General features: G+C 47.9%; 1 protein-coding gene and 1 long non-coding RNA gene across 7 annotated transcripts in view; one reads left to right on the top strand and one right to left on the bottom strand.

Moving 5' to 3' along the window:
• The window catches only part of LOC310749297, a 193288-nt gene that overhangs the window by 58092 nt on the left and 110084 nt on the right, over window positions 1-25112 (bottom strand). The window lies entirely within an intron of this gene.
• The window catches only part of LLGL1 (LLGL scribble cell polarity complex component 1), a 78861-nt gene that overhangs the window by 978 nt on the left and 52771 nt on the right, over window positions 1-25112 (top strand). For 4 of the 6 annotated variants that reach the window (XM_083585590.1, XM_083585592.1, XM_083585591.1 and 1 more), the window contains exon 2: window positions 22005-22102. In XM_083585590.1, coding sequence (XP_083441716.1) covers window positions 22005-22102 — 98 coding nt within the window. Of the gene's footprint in view, window positions 1-4064; window positions 4149-19654; window positions 19773-22004; window positions 22103-25112 lie in introns of those variants that run through there. The other 2 variants (XM_083585594.1, XM_083585593.1) reach the window with 2 other exon arrangements.

Raw genomic sequence — 25112 nt, 5'->3', positions numbered from 1 at the left:
ACATCAGTTTGGGGCATCTTTTGGAAGAGGGGCTGTGTATTTGTGACCCACTTTTGGGGGAGGGGAGAGAGATTTCCTCCGGGGAAGTAGCAATATTGGGGTAAGGGGCCAGCCCAACGAGCCATCCTTTGAAAATGGGGAGTGGGTGCCCGGTTTAGCTACCCCGCTTTTTGAAAGGGAGTGTTTGGGGCAGGCTGGTTGCTAGCTAACTTAAGAGTGGGCTGTGGGTTTGCGCCATCCCTCGCTTGGAGAGGAAAGAGAGAGAGAGAGAGAAATGTATGAATGGAAACAGCTGCACCCCCCTTATGCCTCTCTCCCCCCCCCAATAATCTCATTTGCATCTGGATTAGGTGCTCTTGTAAGACAATGGAGTTTCTCCCTTTGAAGTGCAAACAGTTCCCAAAAGTAAGGACCAGGATGGATATCAGTGTTTGGGGTTTTTTTGGGTGCGTGTTATGTGAAAAGAAGGGTCAGGTCAAAGAAGAAAGAATGGATGAGACACTTTGGTGGAGGAAATTTTGCTCTCCTTGGCGTGGAAGGAATTTCCAGAGGGGTCTCCCCTTTGGTGCAATTCGGGAACACCCAACAAAGACTCCGGATGGCACCTTGCAACTGTTTTGTATGTGCTCCTGTGTGAGCACAGATTTCCTTTCCTCCCACGCTCACCCCCGGCAAAGATTAGGGTGCCTCTTCTTCTTCCTCCTCCTCCTCCTCCTTCGAATGGGAGGAGTTGGCCAAAGAATGGATCTGCTTCTTTTTCCTTTAAATGCTATTTATTTACTTCAAGCTGCAAATACTACCATCCTTGCTTCAGCAGAGCTCCGGGAGTGTGATGTTGAGTTCGTATAGGAGAGAATGGTGTGTGTGTGTGTGTGTGTGTGTGTTTGTAGACTTGGCAGGAGTTGTTCGCCGCACTGCTGGGTTGCATTTCATGCAAAATATCCCCTCCCTCCCACTGCACCCCACCACCCCTTCTCTCCTAGTCTCTAAAGATTGGTCTGGGATGAGAGAGGATTAAAAACAAAATCTTATTTCTGCCTCTCTTTTCCCTTCCCCTCCCTCCCCCCCTTTTTTTACTTTGCAGACCTAAATGATGCTTAATTCTTTGTAAACCGCTCCCTGCCTTTTCACCACCATTTGTCCTGCCCTCTGATTTTGGTCCAGGGAGAAACTGGGGGTTGGATTTGCTCTCCCCCCCCCCAATTGAGATGCTGTGGGGTTTCTCCCCTCCCCTTCCCTTGGCACCTGCAGTAACACACACAAACCCTTTAACATCTTCCTTATACAAGGATGGAAGCAATAAAACTCTTGCAACGTTAGTTCGATAGTTCGTTGCAGTTCTGGGAAGCCAAACTTCCCAAAAGAATTAAGGTTCTTTTTGCAGTAAGTCTGCTGAAAAGCCCTTTGTGTGTGTGTGTCCTGTGGGTTTTAAAAAGCGGAATCTTTCCTCCTATTTAAATGACTTTCTCCCCCCCCCCACCCCAAGCATCCTAATTCCTCCTTCGACTCTTTAAGTAAGACATCCATTGTATCTTGGAAGTTCACATTTTGAACTGTGTAGCCCTGGTTTCAGTGCTAAATACGCAGGAAGTGTGAAGAAACTGTACTCTGCTACCCTAGCTTTCCTGGAATTTTGACTTGTAATTTTGCACACTGCTCAGCTTTGTATGTGACACACGAGTTGTGCTTCCTTTTAAAGGAAATTTTACATAATGTTTCATTATTATTATTATTAGTAGTAGTAGTAGTAGTAAAAACATTGGATTTTTGTTACATTAAAGTGGATTTTTAAAACCCCCAAATAAATAAGAAGTAACAATTGCCTCTGATTGCAGGGATGGGGGACTCCGCCCTCTCCAGATGTTGGGCCTCTCCTCCCCATCGCCAGCCCTGATCGCTAGCTGTGCTGGCAGAGGCTGATGGGATTTGTAGTCCTACAACACCTGGAGGGCCAAGTGTTCGCTTCCCCCGGCTTAAGGGCCGGGGAAAGGAAAATGCTGTTCTTAATTTTATCTGCAAGCTGCCTTGACTTCCTGTCAGGGTGGGGATATAAATAAATATATAATAATAATTAGATCATCTGGGGATCATGGATCTCCCAGCGGTTTTGCCTGGGGTTCTTGCCCACCTGCTCTCCTGTGGCGTAAATATTTGCATGCTCACTTGCAAATACCACCCATAAGACTTGGGAACAAGCAGGGGTCATACAGGCTCATCTCTTTTAAAAATGCTAAATTATTCCCAGGCCTGCTAGCTTATAGGCTATCAATAATTGCGCCAAATGATGTTGATAAAGGCCAAGTTGGTTTTATAAGATGGAGGTCTGCTGCGCTCCTTATCGGGCGACTTCTCAATATTCTTTATTGGGTTCAACTTCGTTCAGAACCAATGACTGTACTAGTTTTACATGCTGTCAAGGCATTTGATCGCCTTAAGTTGGCAATACAGTGGTACCTTGGGTTACATACACTTCAGGTTACATATGCTTCAGGTTACAGACTCCGCTAACCCAGAAATAGTGCTTCAGGTGAAGAACTTTGCTTCAGGATGAGAACAGAAATCGTGCTCCACCGGCACGGCCGCAGCGGGAGGCCCCATTAGCTAAAGTGGTGCTTCAGGTTAAGAACAGTTTCAGGTTAAGTATGGACCTCCGAAACGAATTAAGCACTTAACCTGAGGTACCAATGTACCTCTTTACTGTTCATTTGGTATAAGTGAATCCTGCAGTATTCTTTTGCTGTCTTCCTTTCCTTTCGCCGTATTCCAAAAAGCCAAATCTAGGCCGGGGTGTCCGTTTCTGGTGGGGTTTATTACCTAGTTGCGCAGGAAACCGCCTTATCTCATTTATTTATTTAGTACATTTCCTTCTGGGGGCGGAAGGCGGAACTAGGCACTTTCCCCCCTGATCATTTTATCCTCACAACAACCTTGTGAGGTAGGTTAGGCTGAGAGTGAGTGACCCGCCCTGAGGTCACCTGGCGAGTTTGACGTCCGAGGGGAGATTTGAACCCGGGTCTTCTGGGCCCTAGTCCAGCACTTTCACCGCAGCAACACCACCCCTGGCTCTCTGTATCAAGCTGGCGTTGCCCGCACTGGCTGGCAGCAGCTCCTGCAGGCGTTTTAGGCAGGTCTTGATTTATTATCATTTAAAAACTTATTTATTGATACTTATTCACAAAAATACATGCCCGTTACAAAGTATCTTTTTGTAATAAAGAGAAAACAGCTACTTAGTCTAAAAAAGAGAGAGAGAAACTAGGTCAGAAAAGATAAGAAGAGACCTGAGAAAGATGGAGAACAGCGGGAGAAAGGGGGAGAAAAAACTAAAGAAATTTAGAAAGAGTAAAAGGATTTCTGGCTCTCTTTCCTGCAGCTACATATAATATTCATTCCTTAAAATCCAAGCATTCTGTCTTCTAGAAACCATTATTTTTTCAGCCTTCAAATCCCGATATTACTTGGATGAACTTGAATGAACTTAGGTGGGGCCGGAAAGGTGTTGTGAATTGAACCCAGGATCTCTGGCAGTTGCTGTAGCGCAGGGGTCAGCAAACTTTTTCAGCAGGGGGCCGGTCCACTGTCCCTCAGACCTTGTGGGGGGCTGGACTATATTTTGGGGGAAAAAAAAGAACAACAAATTCCTATGCCCCGCAAATAACCCAGAGATGCATTTTAATTAAAAGCACACATTTTACTCATGTAAAAACACCAGGCAGGCCCCACAAATAACCCAGAGATGCATTTTTAAATAAAAGCACACATTCTACTCATGTAAAAACACGCTGATTCCCTGACCGTCCATGGGCCGGATCCAGCCCCCATGCGCTAGTCTAGCGCCACTGAGCTAGAGCAGTGCTTCATTTACTTGCCTGAACTCCCAACTGGGCAACAAAGAGATCAAACCTCACGGTTCTTCTGCTTCAGATCTCGAGCTCTGTCTGTTTCCAAGGGGAGGCTTTTGTCCTTCAATCCTTGATTTACAGTCTGTCTTTATCTTCCTTCTTTTGGTTTTCCTTGTTGTGCAGGCTTGATGACTTTGGCTGGCTCTGCTTGACTGTTTCAGTGCCTGAGTTAGGAGCCAGGGGAAAATTTAGCTTAACTGCGTCAAGCTGGTATCCCAGGCACATCAATGTGCTTATGCTCTCTAGGTAAATATCTCACAATCTCTTCTACCTTTGTGTCTACTTCTGTGTTCTTCCCCCCTGTATTTGAAGAGGATTTCAGAGCAGAGAAAGGCAGGGGGATATTAACCGTTTCAGGTTAACACTGAGTGCTGCATTTTCCTTCGGAAATTTCCTCTCTTATCTCCTCTTTCCCCACCCCGCAATTCCCCCCTAAATTTCCTGATTTAGGGATGCGATAATAAGATTTCTCCCTTCTTGCATGAGGAAGAAACTGAGCATATTCCTGAAATGATTTTGCACCTGGGCTGGAAAATGCAAAATGCTCTGGGAATTTTTTTATCTTGCCCTTCCTCCACAGGGCTCCTGAGGGCATGCCCAGTTCTCTTCTCTTTGATGTATCACAGTATTTTAATATTCTTTTGGGGTATAAATGGGCGGGGTATAAATAATAAATTATTATTAATATTATTATTATTCTCCCTTCATCTATGCTCACAGTAACCCCCTGAAAGGTAGGGTAATCTAGAGAGTGGCTGGCCCATAGTCACCCGACGATCTTCGCAGCTGTGTGAGGATCTGAACCCAAGTCTCTCCAGTCCTACTCTGACCACTGATAGGCTGTGTGGCTTGACCATTACTTGCAAGGGAAGAATATCCCGCTGTGATAAGTCCCTCTCTTATCATGCTATATAAATTCTAATAATAATAATAATAATAATAATAATAATAATAATAATTAATGCCAAATGATTTCTCTTGTTTAAGGTCTCTGCTCTTCTGTCTCTAACATAGCCCTTGGATGTAAGAATTTAGAAGGCAAAGTGATGGCAAAATCCCGATCTCCAACCCAAGAAAAGTTTCACCTGTTAAATGCACAAGAATCAAACTGTTTTATTTTTTAAAAGGTGGCAGGCAAACCTTACTTTTTTGCAGGTCTTCGAAGCCTCCTGCATTTTTCTCTCTTTCTGTTTTGAACTTTGGCAAGGGAGGCAAAGCTTATTTAATTTGGATAGGCCCCCTGACTGGTCCCACGGGGAGGGGGCTGCTTCTTCGGCATAAACATCTGTGTGGCGAGGAGAGCAGGCAGATGGCCCAGTGATGGAGGACAATGAGCTCTTCTTAATTTGGAGGCTCTGGGGGCCTCTCTGCGCATAAATTTAATCCTGGGTATGTGAGGTGACATGATAGAAGTTCATAAACGGAGGAGGCAGGGAGATGAATGTTTTTCTCCCTCTCTCCTAACACCAGAACTCCGGGGGCATCCAAAGCACAGCTGAACGTTGGACGATTTGGGGCAGATAAAAGAGAGCCCTTCTTCACGCAACAGTGCGTAGTTAAAACTGTGGAACTCCCTCCCACTTGAGGCATAGATGGCCTCCAACTTGAATGGCTTTAAAAGAGAATTGGACCAATTCAGAGGGCTGTCGAGGGCTGGTGGCCAGGACGGCTATGCTCTGAGCTCCAAATCAGAGGCAGTGATGCTTCAGAATACCAGTTGCTGGAAACCACAGGAGGGAAGAGTTGCTCTTGCATTTGAATTTTATTTATTTACTAATTTTTATTCATTAGATTTATATATCGCCCTTCGGCACAAGATCTCCGGGTCGTTCACAGGATAAAATACAAGTACAGTGGTGCCTCCGGTTGCAGACGGGATCCTGAGGTTTCCGCAACCGGAGGTGCCTGTTCTGTACGCGACGTGATAGAGCACTTCTGCGCATGCGCACGGCATGATAGAGCATTATAGTCATGCCTCATGTTGCGTTTGCTTCAGGTTGAGCATTTTCAGGTTGCGTCCCGTGGCGACCCGGAAGTACCAGAAAGGGTTACTTCTGGGTTTCGCCACTCGTGCATGCACAGACGCTCAAAATGACGTCACACGCATGCGCAGAGGCGGCGAATTGCAAGACGCACAGACGCGGATTGCGTTCTGCTCAGGTTGCGAACGGGGCTCTGGAACGGATCCTGTTCCCAATAAGAGGTACCACTGTACTGCGCATGTGCGCGCGGCGAACCCCAGAAATATACTTCTGGGTTTGTTGCGTGTGTACCCCAAAGATACATAACAAGAGGGGCACGTAAGTAGAGGTACCACTGTAAATACAGTGATATCTGGGGTTACATACGCTTCAGGTTCAGACGCTTCAGGTTACAGACTCTGCTAACCCAGAAATAGTACCTCGGGTTAAGAACTTTGCTTCAGGATGAGAACAGAAATCGTGCGGCGGCAGCGGGAGGCCCCATTAGCTAAAGCGGTGCTTCAGGTTAAGAACAGTTTCAGGTTAAGAACGGACTTCTGGAACGAATTAAGTACTTAACCCGAGGTACCACTGTAGTTAAAAACGAAAGCGACAAAACAATAACCTCTGCTTCTCACAAACACATTTAATAACACAGAATATTAACCAGATGTTTGGCCCCTGGATGCTGGTCCAGATGGGCCATGGGTCTGATCCACACGGCTCTTACGTACTTTAAGACGTCCAGTGTGGATGCAACCAGGAAGGGGCGTCTGCAGACGTGGCTCAGGAAACCTTATTGCTCCAAGGGCCACGTGGAAGCAGTCTGGGGGGCCACACAGCAGTGTGTGTGGCTGGGGTCTCCGGTCCCCTTGCCCTGTTCACTCGTGAACACACACACACAAACATACTCTCTGCACAGACAGAAACATGATTTTCCCTTCCCATAGGCTGACGCCAACCCCCATGTCAACTGCGTTGAGATCAGTAAGAGTAGAAGCTTTAACTTTGTCCTTCTGGCAATCCTGATGCAGCCAAGCTTTCTGTGCTGGTGTTGCTCAGCTGTGGGGGACCAGTGACCTTTCCCCAGTTACTGGCTGATCTCCTGGGGTGGGTGGGAGGGGGTGGAGGCTCCCCAGACCCACTCTGGGCTGCACAGAGAGTGCCTGTATGTTGCTCACATGTTGCAGGAAATATTAATTTCGGGAGGTAGGATGGGTTGCAGCTTTCCCAGTGTGGACATCAACGCTGTCGGGAACGCATGCTCATCATGTAATCCTATGTGCGTGTTCTTCCGGAAATGGTGATGTCTGTTTCTAGGGCAATTTTGAATCTGGGGAGCAGAGAAAAACCGAAGGGCAAAGTAGGTTTGGGGCACAGACCGAAGAGGCAGCAGGGGAGAACTGGGTGGGTTCCTTTGGAAAGAACAGAATCTTTGGGTTGGTGAACAGAAGTAAAGGTAAAGGGTCCCTTGACAGTTAGGTCCAGTCGTGGCCGACTCTGGGGTTGCGGCGCTCATCTCGCTTTATTGGCCGAGGGAGGCAGCGTACAGCTTCCGGGTCATGTGGCCAGCATGACTAAGCCGCTTCTGGCGACCCAGAGCAGCGCACAGAAACGCCGTTTACCTTCCCGCCAGAGTGGTACCTATTTATCTACTTGCACTTTGATTTGCTTTCGATCTGCTAGGTTGGCCGGAAAGCTCTGAGTATAGAGATGGGCAATTCTGTGTTTGCTGATTGCATTTGTATTCTGCCTTTTCTCCAAGTTGCTCAAGGTGACGCAGGGGGATCTCTTCCTTTATGTCATCCTCTCAACAGCCCTGGGGGGTGGAGGTAGCATAAGTTGATGGATGATGGAGTAGAGATCTGAACCCTGATATTTTCCAGGTCCCAGCCTGACTCTTTAACCCAGTGGCTCTCAAACTATTTTTTCTGGGCTACGCTTTCAGGAAAAAAAATTGCTCACGCTACACCGAATCTTATACAGTCATCCCTTGGATCTCGAACGCCTTGGCTCCCGAACAATTGAAACCCAGAAGTGAGTGTTCTGGTTTTCAAACGATTTTTGAAAGCCAAACATCATTCGAGGCTTCCATGGCTTCCGATTGGCTGCAGGAGCTTACTGCCGCCAATTCGAACCCACAATTTGGTTTCTGAACATTTTGGAAGTTGAGCGGACTTCTGGAACGGATTCCGTTCAGCTTCCAAGGTACGACTGTATTGGTAAGGAATACATTGGAGAGCAAAAAGGAACAGGCACCTAGCAGTGCTTGATTTATAATGTAGGCCAGAACTACTTTATAACATGATCATAGGACATGCAGAAGATATAAAACAATGCAGCTACGTAAGAACATGAGTCATTTCCAAGATATAATTATAAATGAGCTGCTTGCCTATGTGCCTTAAGTTTGTGTACAAACTCAGCGAGAGGCGTGGGCTGGATTTTGCCGGGTGAGCTCATTCCTACAAGGTCTAATTGGAGGCAAACAAACGCTCATCTCCTCATCGACACCAAGAAGCCCTTATCTTTTCTGTTCTTTCATATTTGTCAGAAGAAGGGCCAGTGCTCTGGAATATCTAGCCATATTCTGCAAATTAAAAGAAATGTTTTGATACTGTGGCTCATTTGGTTAGAGCGTTGGGCTGGTAATGCCAAGGTTGCAGGTTCGATTCCCGGATGGGACAGCTGCGTATTCTCGCATTGCAGGGGGTTGGACTAGATCAGGTATCCCCAAACTCAGCCCTCCAGCTGTTTTGGGACTACAACTCCCATCATCCCTAGCACACAGGACCAGTGGTCAGGGATGATGGGAACTGTAGTCCCAAAACACCTGGAGGGTCGAGTTTGGGGGTGCCTGGACGAGATGATTCTTAGGGTCCCGTCCAACTTTGTGACTCCATACTGCACTGCCCTGAAATGTTTAAATGGCTCTTGGATTGTCCCTGAACCTTCTGGCCACATTACCATCTTTTCTTGCCACACCAGTTTGGCGCACCACACGTTTTGAGAACCACTGCTCTAACCACTACACCACTGGAGCAGTTCATGGGGTTTAGGAAGCCAGCGGAGGGACTTGAGAAAGAGGCGTTGCCTGTCCTGAGCTGAAACGCACAAGAATTCCCCTGCCCCCACATCTCTCTGTTGCTGCTTCTCTGATCAAGTTTGGAAGCAGCATCCAGACGTTCTCAGGCACCCCGTCTCATTCAGAAATCCCCAGGCTGTGTGCTGAGGAAGAATTAGCGGTGCCCTAGGAGAACAAAACTAGTTTAAAGAATGTGTGAGGCCCAAGTGCCCAGACCCAGAAGAGCTTTCCCGAGGTTGCTCTCTTGTTCTGCCCAGATGGATAAATTCCTGGCATCCCACCCTTGCCTTGGGGGTTGAGTGTGTTGTTCAGTTGCTATTGAGGCAGGGATGCAGCAGGGCTACCTGCTGAAATCGGGGCAATAGGTGTCTCCAGCCCATAATTCCGTTTTCCACAGTGGCCAACCAGATGCTTGCTGGAAAATGCTGTTGAGAGGTAGAATGCCTCTGGCTTTGGAGGTTCCACTTAGCCATCATGGCTAATCAGTGTCTGTGCTGTGAGAAGCTGCCTTGACGCTGAGCCAGGCACATTGGTCCATCACTGGCTGGCAGCAGCTGACCAGGGTTTCAGGCGGGGGATATTCTGGGGATTTGAACCCGAGACCGCCTGCATTTCCTGCCCCTGAGCTGCGGCCCTTCCCCAGACACACCTGCTTAAAGCCACCCAAACCAATGGTCATCGCCATATCCCGTGGCAGGGAGTCCCACAAGCTATGCAGTGGTGCAGCTTCTTCACTTTGGAACCATCTGCCTGTTGATCCCACTGGGTGACCTTGAGTTTTAGTGTTATATGAGAAGGGGGAGAAGCTCTGCAGAATGAGGATATTAAAAAACACACCAGCCCTTTAAAACTAAGTCTCTCTGGGATAGAGCAAAAACTCTCCTGGTTTTATCGTGAGCCAGGGCTGAACTCCAACTGGAGAGAATTAAATCAAAGCTAGGGGCAAGTGTGTGTTTGTCTTCTGATGCTAATTAATCCCGGAGATTGTTTCTGGGAGGCAAATTGAAGATTACCTGACAACAACAGTCCAAAGAGGCTTTTCTTACTGTAAGTCGCTGTAATTGGGTGCAGTTCCTATAGACACCTTCCCTAATGTGCCTTCTTCCAGGTGTTTGGGGCTCAGGGACATCCGGTGATAAACTTCACAGGGCTGAATTTTTCGGTGAAACTTTTCTCGGAATGTGTCCTTGAATTTCGATAAGGTCTCTCTCCCTTGCCTGGAGAGGTGTGTGTAGAAACTAGCCTTCTGTAGGAAGGGGGGGGGAATTCCTTGTTTTGCCCACTTTTGCTTTTGCCCACTGTAAATTTGCTCAGACGGAAAGGGGGGGGGGAGTCACGCCTACCCTAGAGTGTGATCTCATCTAGCATGTTTGTTTTACTTGTAAACAGTTGGTGAATATTTGTTTGCAGCCGGCACCCGTTCACGAATTCTGCGAAATGGAGATTTTTTTTCCTGCGGAAAAATTAAGTGCTGGGGATTTTGCTGCCTCCTCATCTCCGCAAAGGGGCAACCGATGTGGTTTCCAGTACTTCTCATCCCATTGCTATTGTCTTTAAAGTTTTTACAAGAGTTCTGATAAAATATATGCGCCGCCGCTCCTGCGATTGCCCAGTCGTGATGACTTTGCGACAACCTGCATGGGTCCTGTATCAGATGCCTCTGTGTATTTCCAAGTCTGCCTGATTTTCGCAGAATAGATGTACTTGGGGAAAAATGTAGTCTTAATCTGCTCTAGCCCGCTGCTCCATTTCTTTAAACATTTGGGAACGAGAGATTCTGAGATGAGATGCTTTAGACCAGGGGTCAGCAAACTTTTTGAGCAGGGGGCCGGTCCACTGTCCCTCAGACCTTGTGGGGGGGGGCGGACTATATTTTGGGGGGAAATGAACGAATTCCTATGCCCCACAAATCACCCAGAGATGCATTTTAAATAAAAGCACACATTCTGCTCATGTAAAAACACCAGGCAGGCTCCACAAATAAGCCAGAGATGCATTTTAAATAAAAGGGCACATTCTACTCATGTAAAAACACGCTGATTTCCAGACCGTCTGTGGGCTGGATTGAGAAGGCGATTGGGCTGGATCCAGCCCCTGAGCCTTAGTTTGCCTACCCATGCTTTAGAACAGTAGTGTCCAAACTTTTTTCAAAGAGGGCCAGATTTGATGAAGTGAAGGGCCGTGAGGGCTGACCAAAGTTGTTAACCTTTTTTAAGGGTTGAAATTGTTGAGGTTTTTTTAGGGTTTTACACCGCCACAGGGGCCGGATTAAACTGAACGGAGGGCCGGATTAGGCCCCCACAACAGACTTTGGACATGCCTGCTTTAGACCCTCAAATGCCACCCCGCTCCGATGGCCTGGCACCCCACCAAGCCCAGGAAAAAATCTGCGTCCATGTGTCAGATTACATCTCTGCTCACTTGCTCTGGGAATCTCTCCCGCGTGGCTCTCCTGGTGCTGCTGATTCCTTCCGACTTTGTCTCTTGCAATGTGGAATGTGGAGGCTGATTGGAAAAGGCAAGCGATGTGCTGGCTTGGCCAAGCTCTCTTTCTAGGGCTTTCTGTTTCCGAAACTCCTTTCTCCAGTCCTGTTTGAAAGCCGTGCTGCTGCCTGTTCATTAAAGATGTTGTGCTCAACATTGTATGTTGTGGTTCAAAGTAGGAGGAACGTCCCTGGCTTGTTTTTAAATTTGTGGGGGTTTTTTCCCTAGCATTTATGTGTGAATAAACAAAATAAATCAAAGATGAAAGCCATAAAGAAATGTTCAAAATGTTACAGCAGGTCAAAAGCTTCATAAGGTTGGACATTAGCATTGAACTTGTTGTTACGAAACAAAACACAAAATACCAATTATTCCATAAATCTCTTAGGCTGGTTTATATGTATTCTTTGAAAATAAGTTAGCTAAGCAATTTTATATGCGTTCAGGTGGAGAAGCGTCTCTTCTCTACCTGGTTCGGGAGGGGGTTGCTTTTAATTGGAGATGGTAGTTATTTAACCTGGGACGTACCTCGGAAGTCAAACGGAATCCGTTCCAGAAGTTTGTTGGACTTCCAAAACGTTTGGAAACCCAAGCGCGGCTTCTGATTGGCTGCAGAAAGCCCTTGCAGCCAATCGGAAGCCCCTTCGGATGTTCAGCTTCCAAAAATCGTTTGAAAACGGGATCACTCACTTCCAGGTTTGCGGTGTTCAGGAGCCAAAAAGTTCAAGAAGCTGTTCAAAATCCAAGGTACGACTGTATTTCAACACATGATCACAGCGGCGAGACTTTTATATGGAAAGATACATCATTATCTACGATGGAGGACTAGTTGTTAAAATTATTGGACTAGGCTGAGATGGCGTTGACGTGTCTAATCAGAGAAAAATCATTGTCAATGTTTACTAAAGATTAGAAACTCCTTATAGACTTTTTGTGTGAAAAAGGAAATGAATTTATGATACCTGGATTGGAGGATTGGAGAAGATATTGGTTTATACAAAGTGGAATTGCTGTGTGCTGTGTTGGGAGTGGATGTTTTGAATACTTTTCTATATATACCTGACAAGCAAAGAACCAGAAGTCTCTCACTTGTTTTTCTTCTCCCCCCCCCCCCCGTTGGTTTGTGTTTTTATTTAGATTAGTGTTTTTTTAATCTTTGATTTAAAAATTGGAATGTTTTCTTTACAACTTAAAATTTCTTGGTGGTGGTGGGAGAACCTGGGACATTCTGCATTCCAAGCAACTGCTCTTCCCTCTTCCCTTTTGCCCTCAAGAGTGGCAGAGTGGGCATCTGAGACCATGCCACATATTGAGGACTAGTTGAATTGGTGCCCTGTTTTCGTCTAAGCATCTGCGTGCATTTTGTCCCAGATCTGATGGATTGAAAGATCCGGACATGTGCTTCTTGGAGGCTTAGAGTGGGCAGCGGGCCAGGCAGAGGGGCACTTTGCACAAGAAGGGGCAGCACAGATATTGACCTGGCATAATAGCCACCCATGAAGCTTGTGAGTCACCAGCCGAAATGGACTCTTGCCGTTTTTTTTTTTTTTTTTTAGTTTTGCAGGAGAAGAAGCGGAATCCATTTATCGGTGGTCTCTCGCTTGGGACACTCTCCCCTGGCGAATAATATTATATTTTCCCACCCTATAGAGCCCTCTCCAGGTGATTTGGATTGTACTAGGGCACCCTATTGGGAAAGGCTGGATTAGTTGGGGGTTTCTTACTGCCTCCGTACCTGCAGTACTGCAGGGTGAAAGCTCACAAAGGCATAGAATACTGGTGGTTGAGACGCATGCTTGCAACTCTGGCTACCTGCCTCTGGTCAAGCAGTAGAGCAGCAAGAGGCCGGAGCAGTCTATCTGAGCGGTTGGAAGTTTGGAGTCTTCAGCAGCTGGGGCGCCCATCTAAGACACACAGCAATTTCTGAGTTGTCCAGATCTTACGCATATTGGGGAATGAACACAGGGGACCATTTTCTTAAAGAAGTAGGGTGGTATGATCTGTTTCAGTGGGGCGGAGGCCTCTCGACAGCTCCCAAAGGAGCACATGTTATCCCGTTCCAAAACCTGAGTCAGATAGCTCTTTGGAAGGCGAACTGCACTGCCCCCAACAGAGCAGGGTCCCATCCACACTATAGATTTAAAACAGGTATAGGCAAACTCGGCCCTCCAGATGTTTTGGGACTACAACTCCCATCATCCCTAGCTAACAGGACCGGTGGTCAGGGGTGATGGGAGTTGTAGTCCCAAAAACATCTGGAGGGCCGAGTTTGCCTATGCCTGATTTAAAACATGTTAATCCTTTTGCTTTTGAAGTAGTAATGGCTTTGCCCAAAGAACCCTGGGAACTGTAGTTTTACCCCTCCCAGTGCTATAATTCCCAGCCGCTTTAACGAACTACAGATCTCGGGGTTCTTTGGTAGAAGCTCTGACAGTTAAAAAAGTGGGACAAATGTCCTTTTAGATGCATGAGGCTGGTGTGACCTAAGGAAGCGGCCATTTCTGACTGCTGGAGGATGTCCCTGGTCTTTCCTGAGCCATAGGATCCTGGCTGGCTCTCTCTTGTTTGTTCAAAGCTTGCCTGGAGAAAAGCATGTCTGATATTGCCTCCTCTGCCTTCCCCTGCACCGTGATCCTCTCGTGGCGAGGATTGACCCATCCTCTTGAGGCCTTCCGCCCGGTCACAACCCTGGTGAGCTGACAAAACCGCCATGACTCGCCCAGTTGGCATTTGTAGCCCAGTTGCCAGGCTCTGTGTTAGGGAAGCACCTGAGAAAATAATAACAAACCCCGCATGCGAAGATGGGTAAACACTGAAAGAAGCACAAACAAACCACAGCTATCTCTCTCTTCCTGCGAACGAAGATCTCAAAGCTGTTCTGTCTGATCAATGGTTTTCTTTCTTTTTGGGTGGGGGCCCTGTGAACACATTCGAAACCCATCCTTTTTCTCAAAGAATTCTGGGCGCTGTAGTTCGTTGCCCATTTCTGGGAATAGTAAACTACAATGCCCAGAATTCCTTGCGGGAAAGAACGTGTTTTGGATGTGCTTTAAAGGGAGAGAGCGACACAAATGCAGCCCTGTGACTGATTTGCGTGCTATGTGTCTATGTTTAAAGGTGCTTTTAGGTTCAGGTGAAGTGGGCCTTGGCTTTGAGGTGGGGGACATTCTTCTTCCCCTCTTGCACTTCTCTCCAGCAGATGGAAAAGGGGGAGAGAGACTGTAGCTCTGCAGGTTCAATCCCTGCAGTCTCCACTTAGAAAGAGACTGGGCTGCAGCAGATGGGAATGATCCTGCCTCCTGATTTCCCAAAGAGCCACTGCCAGTCAGTGTAGACAAAACAACTTAAGTTGATATAAGCAGCTCCCTGAATCTGTTTGGACTTCCTGGTTTGCCAGGATACAGCCTTTGGTAGAGATGGTGGACTCTTTTTCTTTGCTCTCTCGTGGATGAGTTTCCAGGGGCCGTTTGCCAGCGGTGTCTGGGGCCAGAGGTAAAAAAGTGGGTGTGGCCAGATGCAAAAGTGGGCAGGGCAATGGGTGTGACTCCTCCCTTTGCACAGAAGCGTGCAATCCAGCTGTGTTTCTACACACTCACACAGGTCTGTCTTCCATACAGGCAAACGAGGCATTTTCTCAGTTCACGTAGCCCCTCCTAGCCAGGCAAAGGGATGGAGGAGGCTGCAGAGCAGGGTCTGTGAGGGGGTGTGTCCTGGAGAGAGGGGGAGTGGCCTTGAGAGACCTGGGGGCCAAAGAGAGAAACCCAGGGGCCACCAGCTTCCCCACTTGTTTCAGAGAATCTGAGACTGCGAGCTGCTCAGCTTGGTTTCTCTGTTGGAAGCCGTACGCCAGGATTTGTAACTTCACAACCCGGGTGCTCTTGTTTTGTGCCAATGCAGGACATCGGATCCTGCCCGTGACCTAAGCCTGTGGCCCTTGCAACTTAAGAGAGATGAGCTGTGTTAAGTTGTGGGTGAACATATCAGACGACACAGCGATTCTTCAAACAGCTCTTGTTTATTCACAGGCCAGAACTGAACTGAACTGAAGGGTTCAGCCAGCCTGCTTATATAGAGCTCCACTACAACGCAACTGTAACCATTTTCTGTAACTATCCAATCAATGAACGTCACTTTCAATCCCTTATTTGCATATGTGGACCTGAGTGAAAACTATCTACAGTATCCCCCTGCTGGCCCAGGGTGAGAACTTCAGTACATAACAAGCTGGACGAAAGGGCAGCATCGTGCTTGACCAGGGGGCGTTCTGATCCAGTGAGGCATTACTGCAAAGCAGGTTGTGTGCATGACTTGGAGCGATTGCAGGAGACAGAGATGTGGGACTTGCTGTTTAGGGCTGATGGGAGTCGGAGTCCAGTATCATTTGCAGAGACACAGGTTCCCCATCCCTGCTAGGTAGTGTGGCCTGCTTGTATAAATCTGCTTCTTGAGGAATGTGTCTGTCTTGTGTGTATGTCTATCTGCATACGCACACACACACACAAACGTGCACACACAATGCAAAATCAGCCCTTGTTTACAAATGCAATTTGCAGAGCTTGCAAGGTACTGTCTGGTGACCTAAGTGATAAGCTGTTTAGTTCTCTCAATTAATGGCTCTTTTTCTGCTGGTTTGGAACTGTGAGAAATGGTTGGCTGAGTGGTTTGTTAAATTATAGGTGTTGCAGTTTGCTTTTTGAAATCCCGATAATTGTATCCTGTGTTTTATTTTTAAACTGTGTCGTAATTGTGTGCAGCGTTGCCTTTGTCCTGAACAGCAGCCTGAAGATGCCCAAAGCAAAAATAAATTTGGAGGGAAGGAGGGGGCGAAAGTGTCGTAGCAATTACGGGAGCCAGAGGAGCAGCTGGACACGGCTTCCAGATTTTTGTTTTTCGCAGTCTCGTCTGAGGAGGATCTTGCTGCCTCGTGACTCCCGAAAGCAAAAGAATTGGTATCCTGTGTAGTATCAGGAGACCTGGGTTCAAATCCTTACTCTGCTATTGGGTTTGTCACCCTTTTTCTCTCTCTCTAAGCTAATTCGCAGGGTTGTGGTGCTTTTAAAAATATTATTACCAATGTTCATTCAATTTATATACCGCCCTTCCTCCCAAAGGAGCCTAGCGCAGCAAACACATAATTAAAACAACAAAATTGAAAACATTCCGAAAGCAATCTAACATTCTAATTGCGTTATTTCAGCCAATGATTTCAAGGTACGGAGGGAACAGGTGACAAGCACTTTGTGGCATGCTGAGCTCCTTGGGGGCAGAGGAGGATAAAAATCAATGCAGTCTTTTATGCTCCTTTCCCTTAATCCTGATTTCCTTGATGGCACGTTTTGAATTGCCTTTGTGTTCAGTTCTTCACTTTGTTATGCCAAATGTGGCCCCACAGAGCTCTCTTTTCTGGCCCCAGGGACTCTAGCCAGGCCACGCCCCTTCAGCATGCGTGTTTCTGTCCTTGTGCATTTTTGCCCAGCTGGGATGTGCCCTTATTTATTTATTTCATAAGATTTATACACCCATTGATTGTAAAAACCAAACAAAACGTCGAAGCGTTTTACAAGGAGCTAAAACAGGGAAATCAAGGAAAATGCACACCCCTGCTTTAATACATACAAAAGTTAAAATACTAAAAGAGATTAAAATTACCTCAACTTCTGAATCATCTGGGCATCACAGAATTGTAGAGTTGGGACCCAAGGGTCATCCAGTCCAACCCCCTGCAATGTGGAAATCTTTTGCCCAACGTGGGGCTCAAACCCACAACCTTGAGATTAAGAGCCTCATGCTATGCACAGAGATAGGCTTGTCGGGGTGTGTGTGTGTTTTTAACAGGCTCTGAAAAGCATACAGTGGAGGTGCCCGCCTTATGTCAATGGGCAGGGAGTTCCAAAGTGCAGACATGCAAGTTCTTACAAAGGTGGAATGGGTGTTATGTGGCGCTTATAGTAGTTCTAATTCCACCAGTCAAAGTGGTTGAGTGGGCACCTGTGGGGTAAGGCGATCTCGTAGGTAAACCGGTCCCAAGTTTGTTAAGCTCTGATCTGCTTGAGCTCTGAACGTGGAACCCTAGAACTGTCATTTTGGTGGGGACCCCAAGGGCCATGTAGTCCAACCCCTGGCAACGCAGGAATCACATGCCTCTTGCTTGCCTGGATAGAGGATAGAGCAGGGGTCAGCAAACTTTTTCATCAGGGGGCCGGTCCACTGTCCCTCAGACCTTGTGGGGGGCCAGACTATATTTTGAAAGAAAAAAAATGAACGAATTCCTATGCCCCACAAATAACCCAGAGATGCATTTTAAATAAAAGGACACATTCTACTCATGTAAAAACGCGCTGATTCCTGCTCCGTCCGCAGGCTGGATTTAGAAGGCGATTAGGCCGGATCTGGTCCCCGGGCCTTAGTTTGCCTACCCATGGGGTAGAGTGTAAAGTGGTACCTTGGGTTACATGCGCTTCAGGTTACAGACTCTGCTAACCCAGAAATAGTACCTCGGGTTAAGAACTTTGCTTCAGGATGAGAACAGAAATCGTGCTGCGGCAGCGCGGCAGCAGTGGGAGGCCCCATTAGCTAAAGTGGTGCTTCAGGTTAAGAACAATTTCAGGTTAAGAATGGACCTCCAGAACGAATTAAGTACGTAACCAGAGGTACCACTGTATCTCTCTGTGTGTATAGAAGCTAGTCCAGGCATAGGCAAACTTGGCCCTCCAGATTTTTGGGGACTACAGCTCCCATCATCCCTAGCTAACAGGACCAGTGGTCAGGAATGATGGGAGTTGTAGTCCCAAAACATCTGGAGGGCCAAGTTTGCCTATGCCTGAGCTAGACTATTGTACAAAGCTAGCAAGCATTGCCCTGGTCCCACCCACCACTCGCACGTGGCCCCCAGAAGGCCAGGCAGCCCTCTGGCTGAAAAGGATTCCCTGCCCGCTTCTCCGTGAGCCAAGTCGGTGTGATTCTGCGGTTCTACCTGGGTGGAGAATGTGAAACATGAGCTTTGGTCAACCTCTTTGTTCTGGCTTCCTTTTTCCGGGTGGAAGAAAATGTAAGCCCCTCTTTGTTTTGCAAGCTGGCAGGTGTCCAGAAAGGCCTCCCCGTTGCTCCGGGATCATTCCTTTGCTCAGCTCCTAAATACTAGACCCTTCTGCAACCTAGCCAGGGCCATGTTGCATTTCTCTTTTCTGCCGCCTCCTGCTTTTGCGCCGTGGGGCGAGGCCTCCTTGTCAGGGCACCCTGGCTTCATTTTCTGTGTGGTCTGCTATGGGGGCCGAGCAAGGAGAGGAAGCTGGAAACTCAACTGCTCGATAGCCTTTTCCATATATATATATATATATATATATATATATATGCAGATTCTTTCTCTCCCTGCCTTCCTCTCTCCGCTGAATGTTCACTCGCATTGACCTCTGAGCCCGAGAGACGCGAAGCTGGAATTGGCTGAAAAGATTCATTTGTCTGTCGGGTCCAAGGAAGGGAGAAAAATAATAACGCAGCCCTTGGCTGAAAACGTTCTCTGGGGAGATGAGGAAGGAGTGGCTGCTTTGCGCCGAGCTCTCGGCCAATTTTTATATATTTTAAAAATATTAATCTGTTCCTCCTTTCTGGCCGCCCTCGAGCGCCTGCTCCCAGGAGCCCGGATAAAAGTTGGAGAGGGCCTTCCCACCTGCATTGCGTGGGCTGCCTTGGCTCTCCTTAACCTGCTCGAACCCAGCTCTTGGCTGCTAAAGGGAGCCCACCAAAGCAGCCTTGGTTGGGGGGCTGAGATGGGGCCTGAGGGACAAAGGAAGCTGCCTTGGTGCTGAGGCCATCTCCGTGCCATATACAGTGGTACCTTGGGTTACATACGCTTCAGGTTACATATGCTTCAGGTTACAGACTCCGCTAACCCAGAAATAGTGCTTCAGGTTAAGAACTTTGCTTCAGGATAAGAACAGAAATCGCGCGGCGGTGGCACAGTGGCAGTGGGAGGCCCCATTAGTTAAAGTGGTGCTTCAGGTTAAGAACAGTTTCAGGTTAAGAACGGACCTACAGAACGAATTAAGTACTCAACCCCGAGGTACCACTGTACTTTTGAAATACCACAATGTTTAAAAATCCCCCAAAGGGTTCTGGGAAATGTGGTTTGTTAAGGGTGCTGAGAGTTGACCCTTATTCCCCTCACGCAGAAGGCAGTTCCCAGAATTCCCTGGGAATACTGTTGAACCACTCTGAGTCTCCCAGGGAATTCTGGGAACGGTCTCTCCGTGAGGGGAATAGGGGTCTCCTAAACAAGCCCATAGCCCTCAACAAATGGCATTACCCAATATTTTCTGAGGGGAGGCATAAGGGCCTAAAGTGGTATGATGATGCTTTTAAGTATATCGTGCAGATGGGGCCACAGGCAGAGCCATGATAATGATGATGATAATAATAATAATAATGATAATAATAATAATAATAATACAGTGGTGCCTCGCAAGACGAAATTAATTCGTTCCGCAAGTTTTTTCTTCTTGCGAGTTTTTCGTCTTGCGAAGCACGGTTTCCCATAGGAATGCATTGAAAATCAATTAATGCGTTCCTATGGAGACCGCTTGCCAGGCTGGCGGTGCGGAGAAGGGCTTTTCTCCCCACCGCAAGCCTTCAGGACAGGTACGGGAACAGAGGGGAAGGCGCGCAGCGCTTCTCCTCTGTTCCCGGGGCTTGCGGTGGGAGGAGGGTTTTTCCTCCCCACCGCCAACATTCAGAACAGCATTCTGAATGTTGATGGTGGGAAGGAAAACCCTCCTCCCACCGCAAGTCTTCAGGACAGCCATCCGAAGGCTGGCGTGGGGAGAAGGTCTCTCTGCCCCACCGCAAGCCTTCGGAGCAGCCTTCCGAAGGCTGGCGGTGGGGCGGAGAGACCTCCTCCCGCCGCCAGCCTTCCAAGCATCCTTCCAAAGGCTGGCGGTGGGGCGGAGAGACCTCCTCCCGCCGCCAGCCTTCCGAGCAGCCTTCCGAAGGCTGGCGGTGGGGCGGAGAGACCTCCTCCCGCCGCCAGCCTTCCGAGCAGCCTTCCGAAGGCTGGCGGTGGGGCGGAGAGACCTCCTCCCGCCGCCAGCCTTCCGAGCAGCCTTCCGAAGGCTGGCGGCGGGAGGAGGTCTCTCCGCCCCACCGCCAGCCTTCGGAGGAGGTCGGAGGACAGTTGGGAAGACGTGCTGCGCTTCCCCGCTGTCCTGGAGATTTCCCTATGGGCTTTCGTCTTGCAAAGGAAGCCCATAGGGAAATTCGTTTTGTGAAGCGCATCGAAAAACGGAAAACCCTTTCGTCTAGCGGGTTTTTCGTCTTGCGAGGCGTTCGTCTTGCGGGGCACCACTGTAATAATAATAATAATTGCACTCCGCCCATCCAACTGGGTTGCAGCTACTCTGGGCGACTATACAAACACTGTCCTGGCCTAGGCCACATTTGGATGGAGGATAGAAAAGGGTCTGTGAGTGTGTCTTAAAACTAGCCTACTCTACAATAGTCTCATTTGCATGTGTTTCCCCACCCACTTTTGTCTCTGGCTCCACCCACCACTGGTCTGCGGCCCCTGGAAGGTTGCCTTTGAACAAGAGGTGGCCCTTGGACTGATGAATCTGCTCCTGTGATTGGGCTCTTGTGCATGTCTTTGGAGCATGCGCAGAGTGATGGGATCTGTATGGGCCCAGCCACCGTCTTTCTTGAGATGAACAAGAGGATTCTGCAGATAACCTTTGCAATTTGCAGTGTTTCTATGGCAGGGGAACTCTCTGTGTGTGTAACATGTACATATATAAACTTCAAATTCTTGCTTCTTGTTCTGCGTTCTAATTGTGGAATAGCAAGAGTTGGAAGGGACCCAAGGGCCATCTAGTCTCAACCTTCTGCAATGCAATTTATATACAAAATATAAAACTCCTGAGGCAATACATGAATTAATTTGGAGGAGAAACTTGGTGCAGAGAGTCACAGTTAATAGCCATCGGGGGGGGGGGTGTAAACAAAATACTGGATTCAAATATATAATACATTATAATTCTCAATATTGAGAATTCGCTGTGGTTCCCTGACTCTCTGTAACAAGTTTCCCCTCCAAATTTGTGTATCGCTTCGGAAGTTTTATATTTCATATATAAATTGCGTTGCAGAGGGTTGCACTAGAAATCGGTGTTTCCCGACCTTTGGCCTCCAGCTCTTTGGACTACAACTCCCATCATGCTTAGCAAGACCAGTAGTCAGGGATGATGGGAACTGTAGTCCGAAAACAGCTGGAGACCAGAGGTTGGGAAACACGGGGTTAGACGATGGTTGGGTTCCTTCCAGCTCTGCTATTCTGTAATGCCATAAATTGTAATGTCCTTTGGCTGCCTGCAATAAAGTTGATTGGGTCGACAGTGAGAATTTCAAGAAACAAGCATATGCAGCGCTTTTCGTTTAATCTGTAGGCATGCGTTCTTGCTCTGGAGCCCCGCCAGCTTCTCATTCAGCTTTCCATTCTGGAAGAGATTCCTATGGAGCCCTTTGCTTCACCTACCCACCCCCGACCGTGGTGTAACTAAAACATATTTTTCTCTTCTCCCCTTCCAGACTGTGGAGCATGGATTCCCTAACCAGCCCAGCTCCTTGGCCTTCGACCCCAAGCTACGAATCATGGCCATCGGCACCAAATCGGGAGCGGTGAAAATGTATCCTTTTTGCTTTGGCCTGGGCATCCCTTCCATGACACCAGAGGAAGGGGAAGGTAAGGGTTGACTTGCATCTACAAAGCTTCCCGGTGGGCACCCTGTTGGGAATGGCCGTCTGATCTGGAAATGCGGCCCTCCCAGGCCTCCCTGTTCCCCTTTCTGGCCCACAGAATTCTTCCCAAGCCGCACACCCTCCCACCGCCTTGCATCCTTCAGCTGTCCTCCTTTGCACCCCAAGTGTGCATCTGGATTGTGTCCTTGAAGCATGATAACGCCTCTTGCTTGTCTGGGTGGAGGACCGAGAGGGTGTGTGTGTGTGTGCGCGCGCTCAGGATCTGACCTGCTGCCCTCTTTCCCTCCCCATTCCTTCCTTACTCTTTCCCGACCCAGTTTTCCCTTCTGTTGTGATTTCATTATTTGCATCTATATTTGCATCCTGTTTTGACTCTAAAGTGCCTCCTCCAGATACATAAAGCTAATTTGTTTGCTTACATTTTTTTGGAATTTTCTGTTTCTGTGTTTTCGAAAAACAATGCAAAAACAACGGAAGTGACCTGCTGCACAAAGGTAAAATGTGCATCGGTTGCTCTGCCTGCTTTAAAAAAATTAATCTGTTCCTCCCCACCCTCGATCGCATGCTCCCAGAAGCCCGGATAAAAGTTGGAGAGGGCCTTCCCACCTGCATTGCGTGGGCTGGCTTGGCTCTCTTTAAACTGCTCAAACCCAGCTCTTGACCGCTAAAGGGAGCCCCCTAAGTGGCCTGGGTGGGGGGCTGAGATGGGGCCTGAGGGACAAAGGAAGCTGCTGCTTGTTTAAAACACCACAACTTTTAAAAGGCATGGCTTCCCCCAAAGGATTCTGGGAAATGTGGTTTGTTAAGGGTGCTGAGAGTTGATGCTTATTCCCCTCATGGAGAGACCACTCCCAGAATTCCCTTGGGAGGGGGCTGACTGTTAAACCACTCTGAGATTTCCAGGGAATTCTGGGAATGGTTGCTCCGTGAGGGGAATAGGGGTCTCCTAAACAACCCCAACACCCTCAACAAATGGCAGTTCCATATATATTCTGAGGGGAGCCATAAGGGCCTAAAGTGGTATGATGATACTTGTAAGTATATCGTGCAGATGGGGCCATAGGCAGAGCCATAATAATAATAATAATAATAATAATAATAATAATAATAATAATAATAATAATAATAATTTTATTTGCACTCTGCCCATCTGACTGGGTTGCAGCCACTCTGGGCAGCTATGCAAACACTGGCCTGGCCTAGGCTTTTGCTTCTGGCACCACCCATTTTTGGCATGTGGCCCCTGGAGCTTTTCCCAGAAGGGAATGTGGGCCTTGCATTTTTAAAAAAAGGCTCCCCATTCCTGGCCTTCCTATTACCTGCCCTTTACCCTGAGGTCCCAGGTGTCAGCAATTAAAAAAAAAAGGTTAAAAACAGTGTTTAAAACAACTTGCAATCACAGGAATAAGGCAGGTCCTAAAATATCCCCCTCAGGTGTCCAAAGCTAGGGTGAAAAGGTGCGTTTTCAACATTTTCCAGAAGCTGTATACTGAAGGTGTCAGGTGCGGCTTTGTGGGGAGGGAGATTCACAACTTAGGGGCTGCCGCAGAAAATGCCCTCTCTGCCTGGACCACCTTGGCTTCTGAGGGCTGAGGAACTACCTCTGCTGATCTCGGTGCCCGAGTAGGTCTTTAGTGAGAAGCCGTTTTTTTCAGGTATCTGGGGCCTTCATTGTTTAGGGCAGGGGTGCCCAAACTTTTTCAAAGAGGGCCGGATTTGATGAAGTCAACATGCATGAGGACCAACCAAAGTTGTTGAGCTTTTTAAAGGATTTTACCCCAGGAGATAGACTACCACAGGGGCTGTATTAAACCGACCGGTGGGCCGGATTATGCCCCCGAAACAGACTTTGGACATGCCTGGTTTAGGGCTATAAACACCAACATGAGCACCTTGAATTGGGCCTGGAAACAAATTGGCAGCCAGCTAAGCAAGGAACTAATCCCTGAGGTGCAAAAATGTCGTTTTGAGCAGAGTTCAGATGTTGTGTGTGGCCAGGGCTCAGGGTTGCAAAGATTTGGCACATTGGTTTAGAGCTGCAGATGCAGAGTGATTTAAGCCAGATATTGGAACTTTACAGCTCTCTAGACATTTGTATATTTTAGAGCGAGTGAGAAGTCCAGGGCCCGCTCTTGCCTTACCGTTCTTGCTACTGATCTTTTTTTTGGGGGGGGCTGCTCAACAGGAGGTGGGTAGGGCAGTTCCATACTGAAAAATGTTCCTGGACTCCAACTCCCGTCAGCCCCAGCCAGCAAGGCCAGTCATCGGCGACGATGGAAGTTGTAGTTACGCAGCATTTGAGGAACTGCAGATTCCTCTACCCTGATCAAAACCTTTGTTTCTTAAAAACTGCGGACCCAAGTGCGATAGCTTGGAGGTTCCCATGAAAGCCCCTGGTGGTTTTATCGGAAAAGAAGCATGGGCTCTTACCTAGCGGGTTTCAAGTGCAATATTCATATTCCTCCTTATGACCCTGCATGGTAGGCAGGTAAACAGAGGAGAGGTTTGGACTGGGTTCACAGCTTGCTTTTTGGCCTCAACTTTTAGAAGGATGACAGCAGACCATTTGCAACGAATCAGGGTTGCTCGTCTGCGGAGTTCTTGGCAGTTGTGCTTTGGATCGAGTGAGGCCCGAGATCTGCCAGGGACTTCCTAAACCTCAACGTGCAAGGCTTGGTTTCCTTGCTGCAGGTGCTGGTGGCCTTGACATAGGCTGATGGCAAAGCTTTTGTACCAAGGGAGGCCCAGTGTTCAATTCTCAGTGTCACTGGCAAAAAGAATCAGATCGGAAGTGATGGGAAAGACTTTTTCTGCCTGAGGCAATGGAGACCGTTTGCAGCTCAGAGTAGACTTCACTGGGCCAGGCGAACAAAGAGTGTGAATCAGTGATGGGTTCCTTTCTTTCACTTGAGATGTGCAGAGCCATGATAATGCTCA

The sequence above is a fragment of the Podarcis filfolensis genome (genome assembly GCF_964270895.1).
Source record: "Podarcis filfolensis genome assembly, chromosome: 14".
Taxonomy (NCBI): domain Eukaryota; kingdom Metazoa; phylum Chordata; class Lepidosauria; order Squamata; family Lacertidae; genus Podarcis; species Podarcis filfolensis.
Note: the sequence above shows the minus strand (reverse complement) of the source record. Positions and strands in the feature narration are given on the sequence as shown.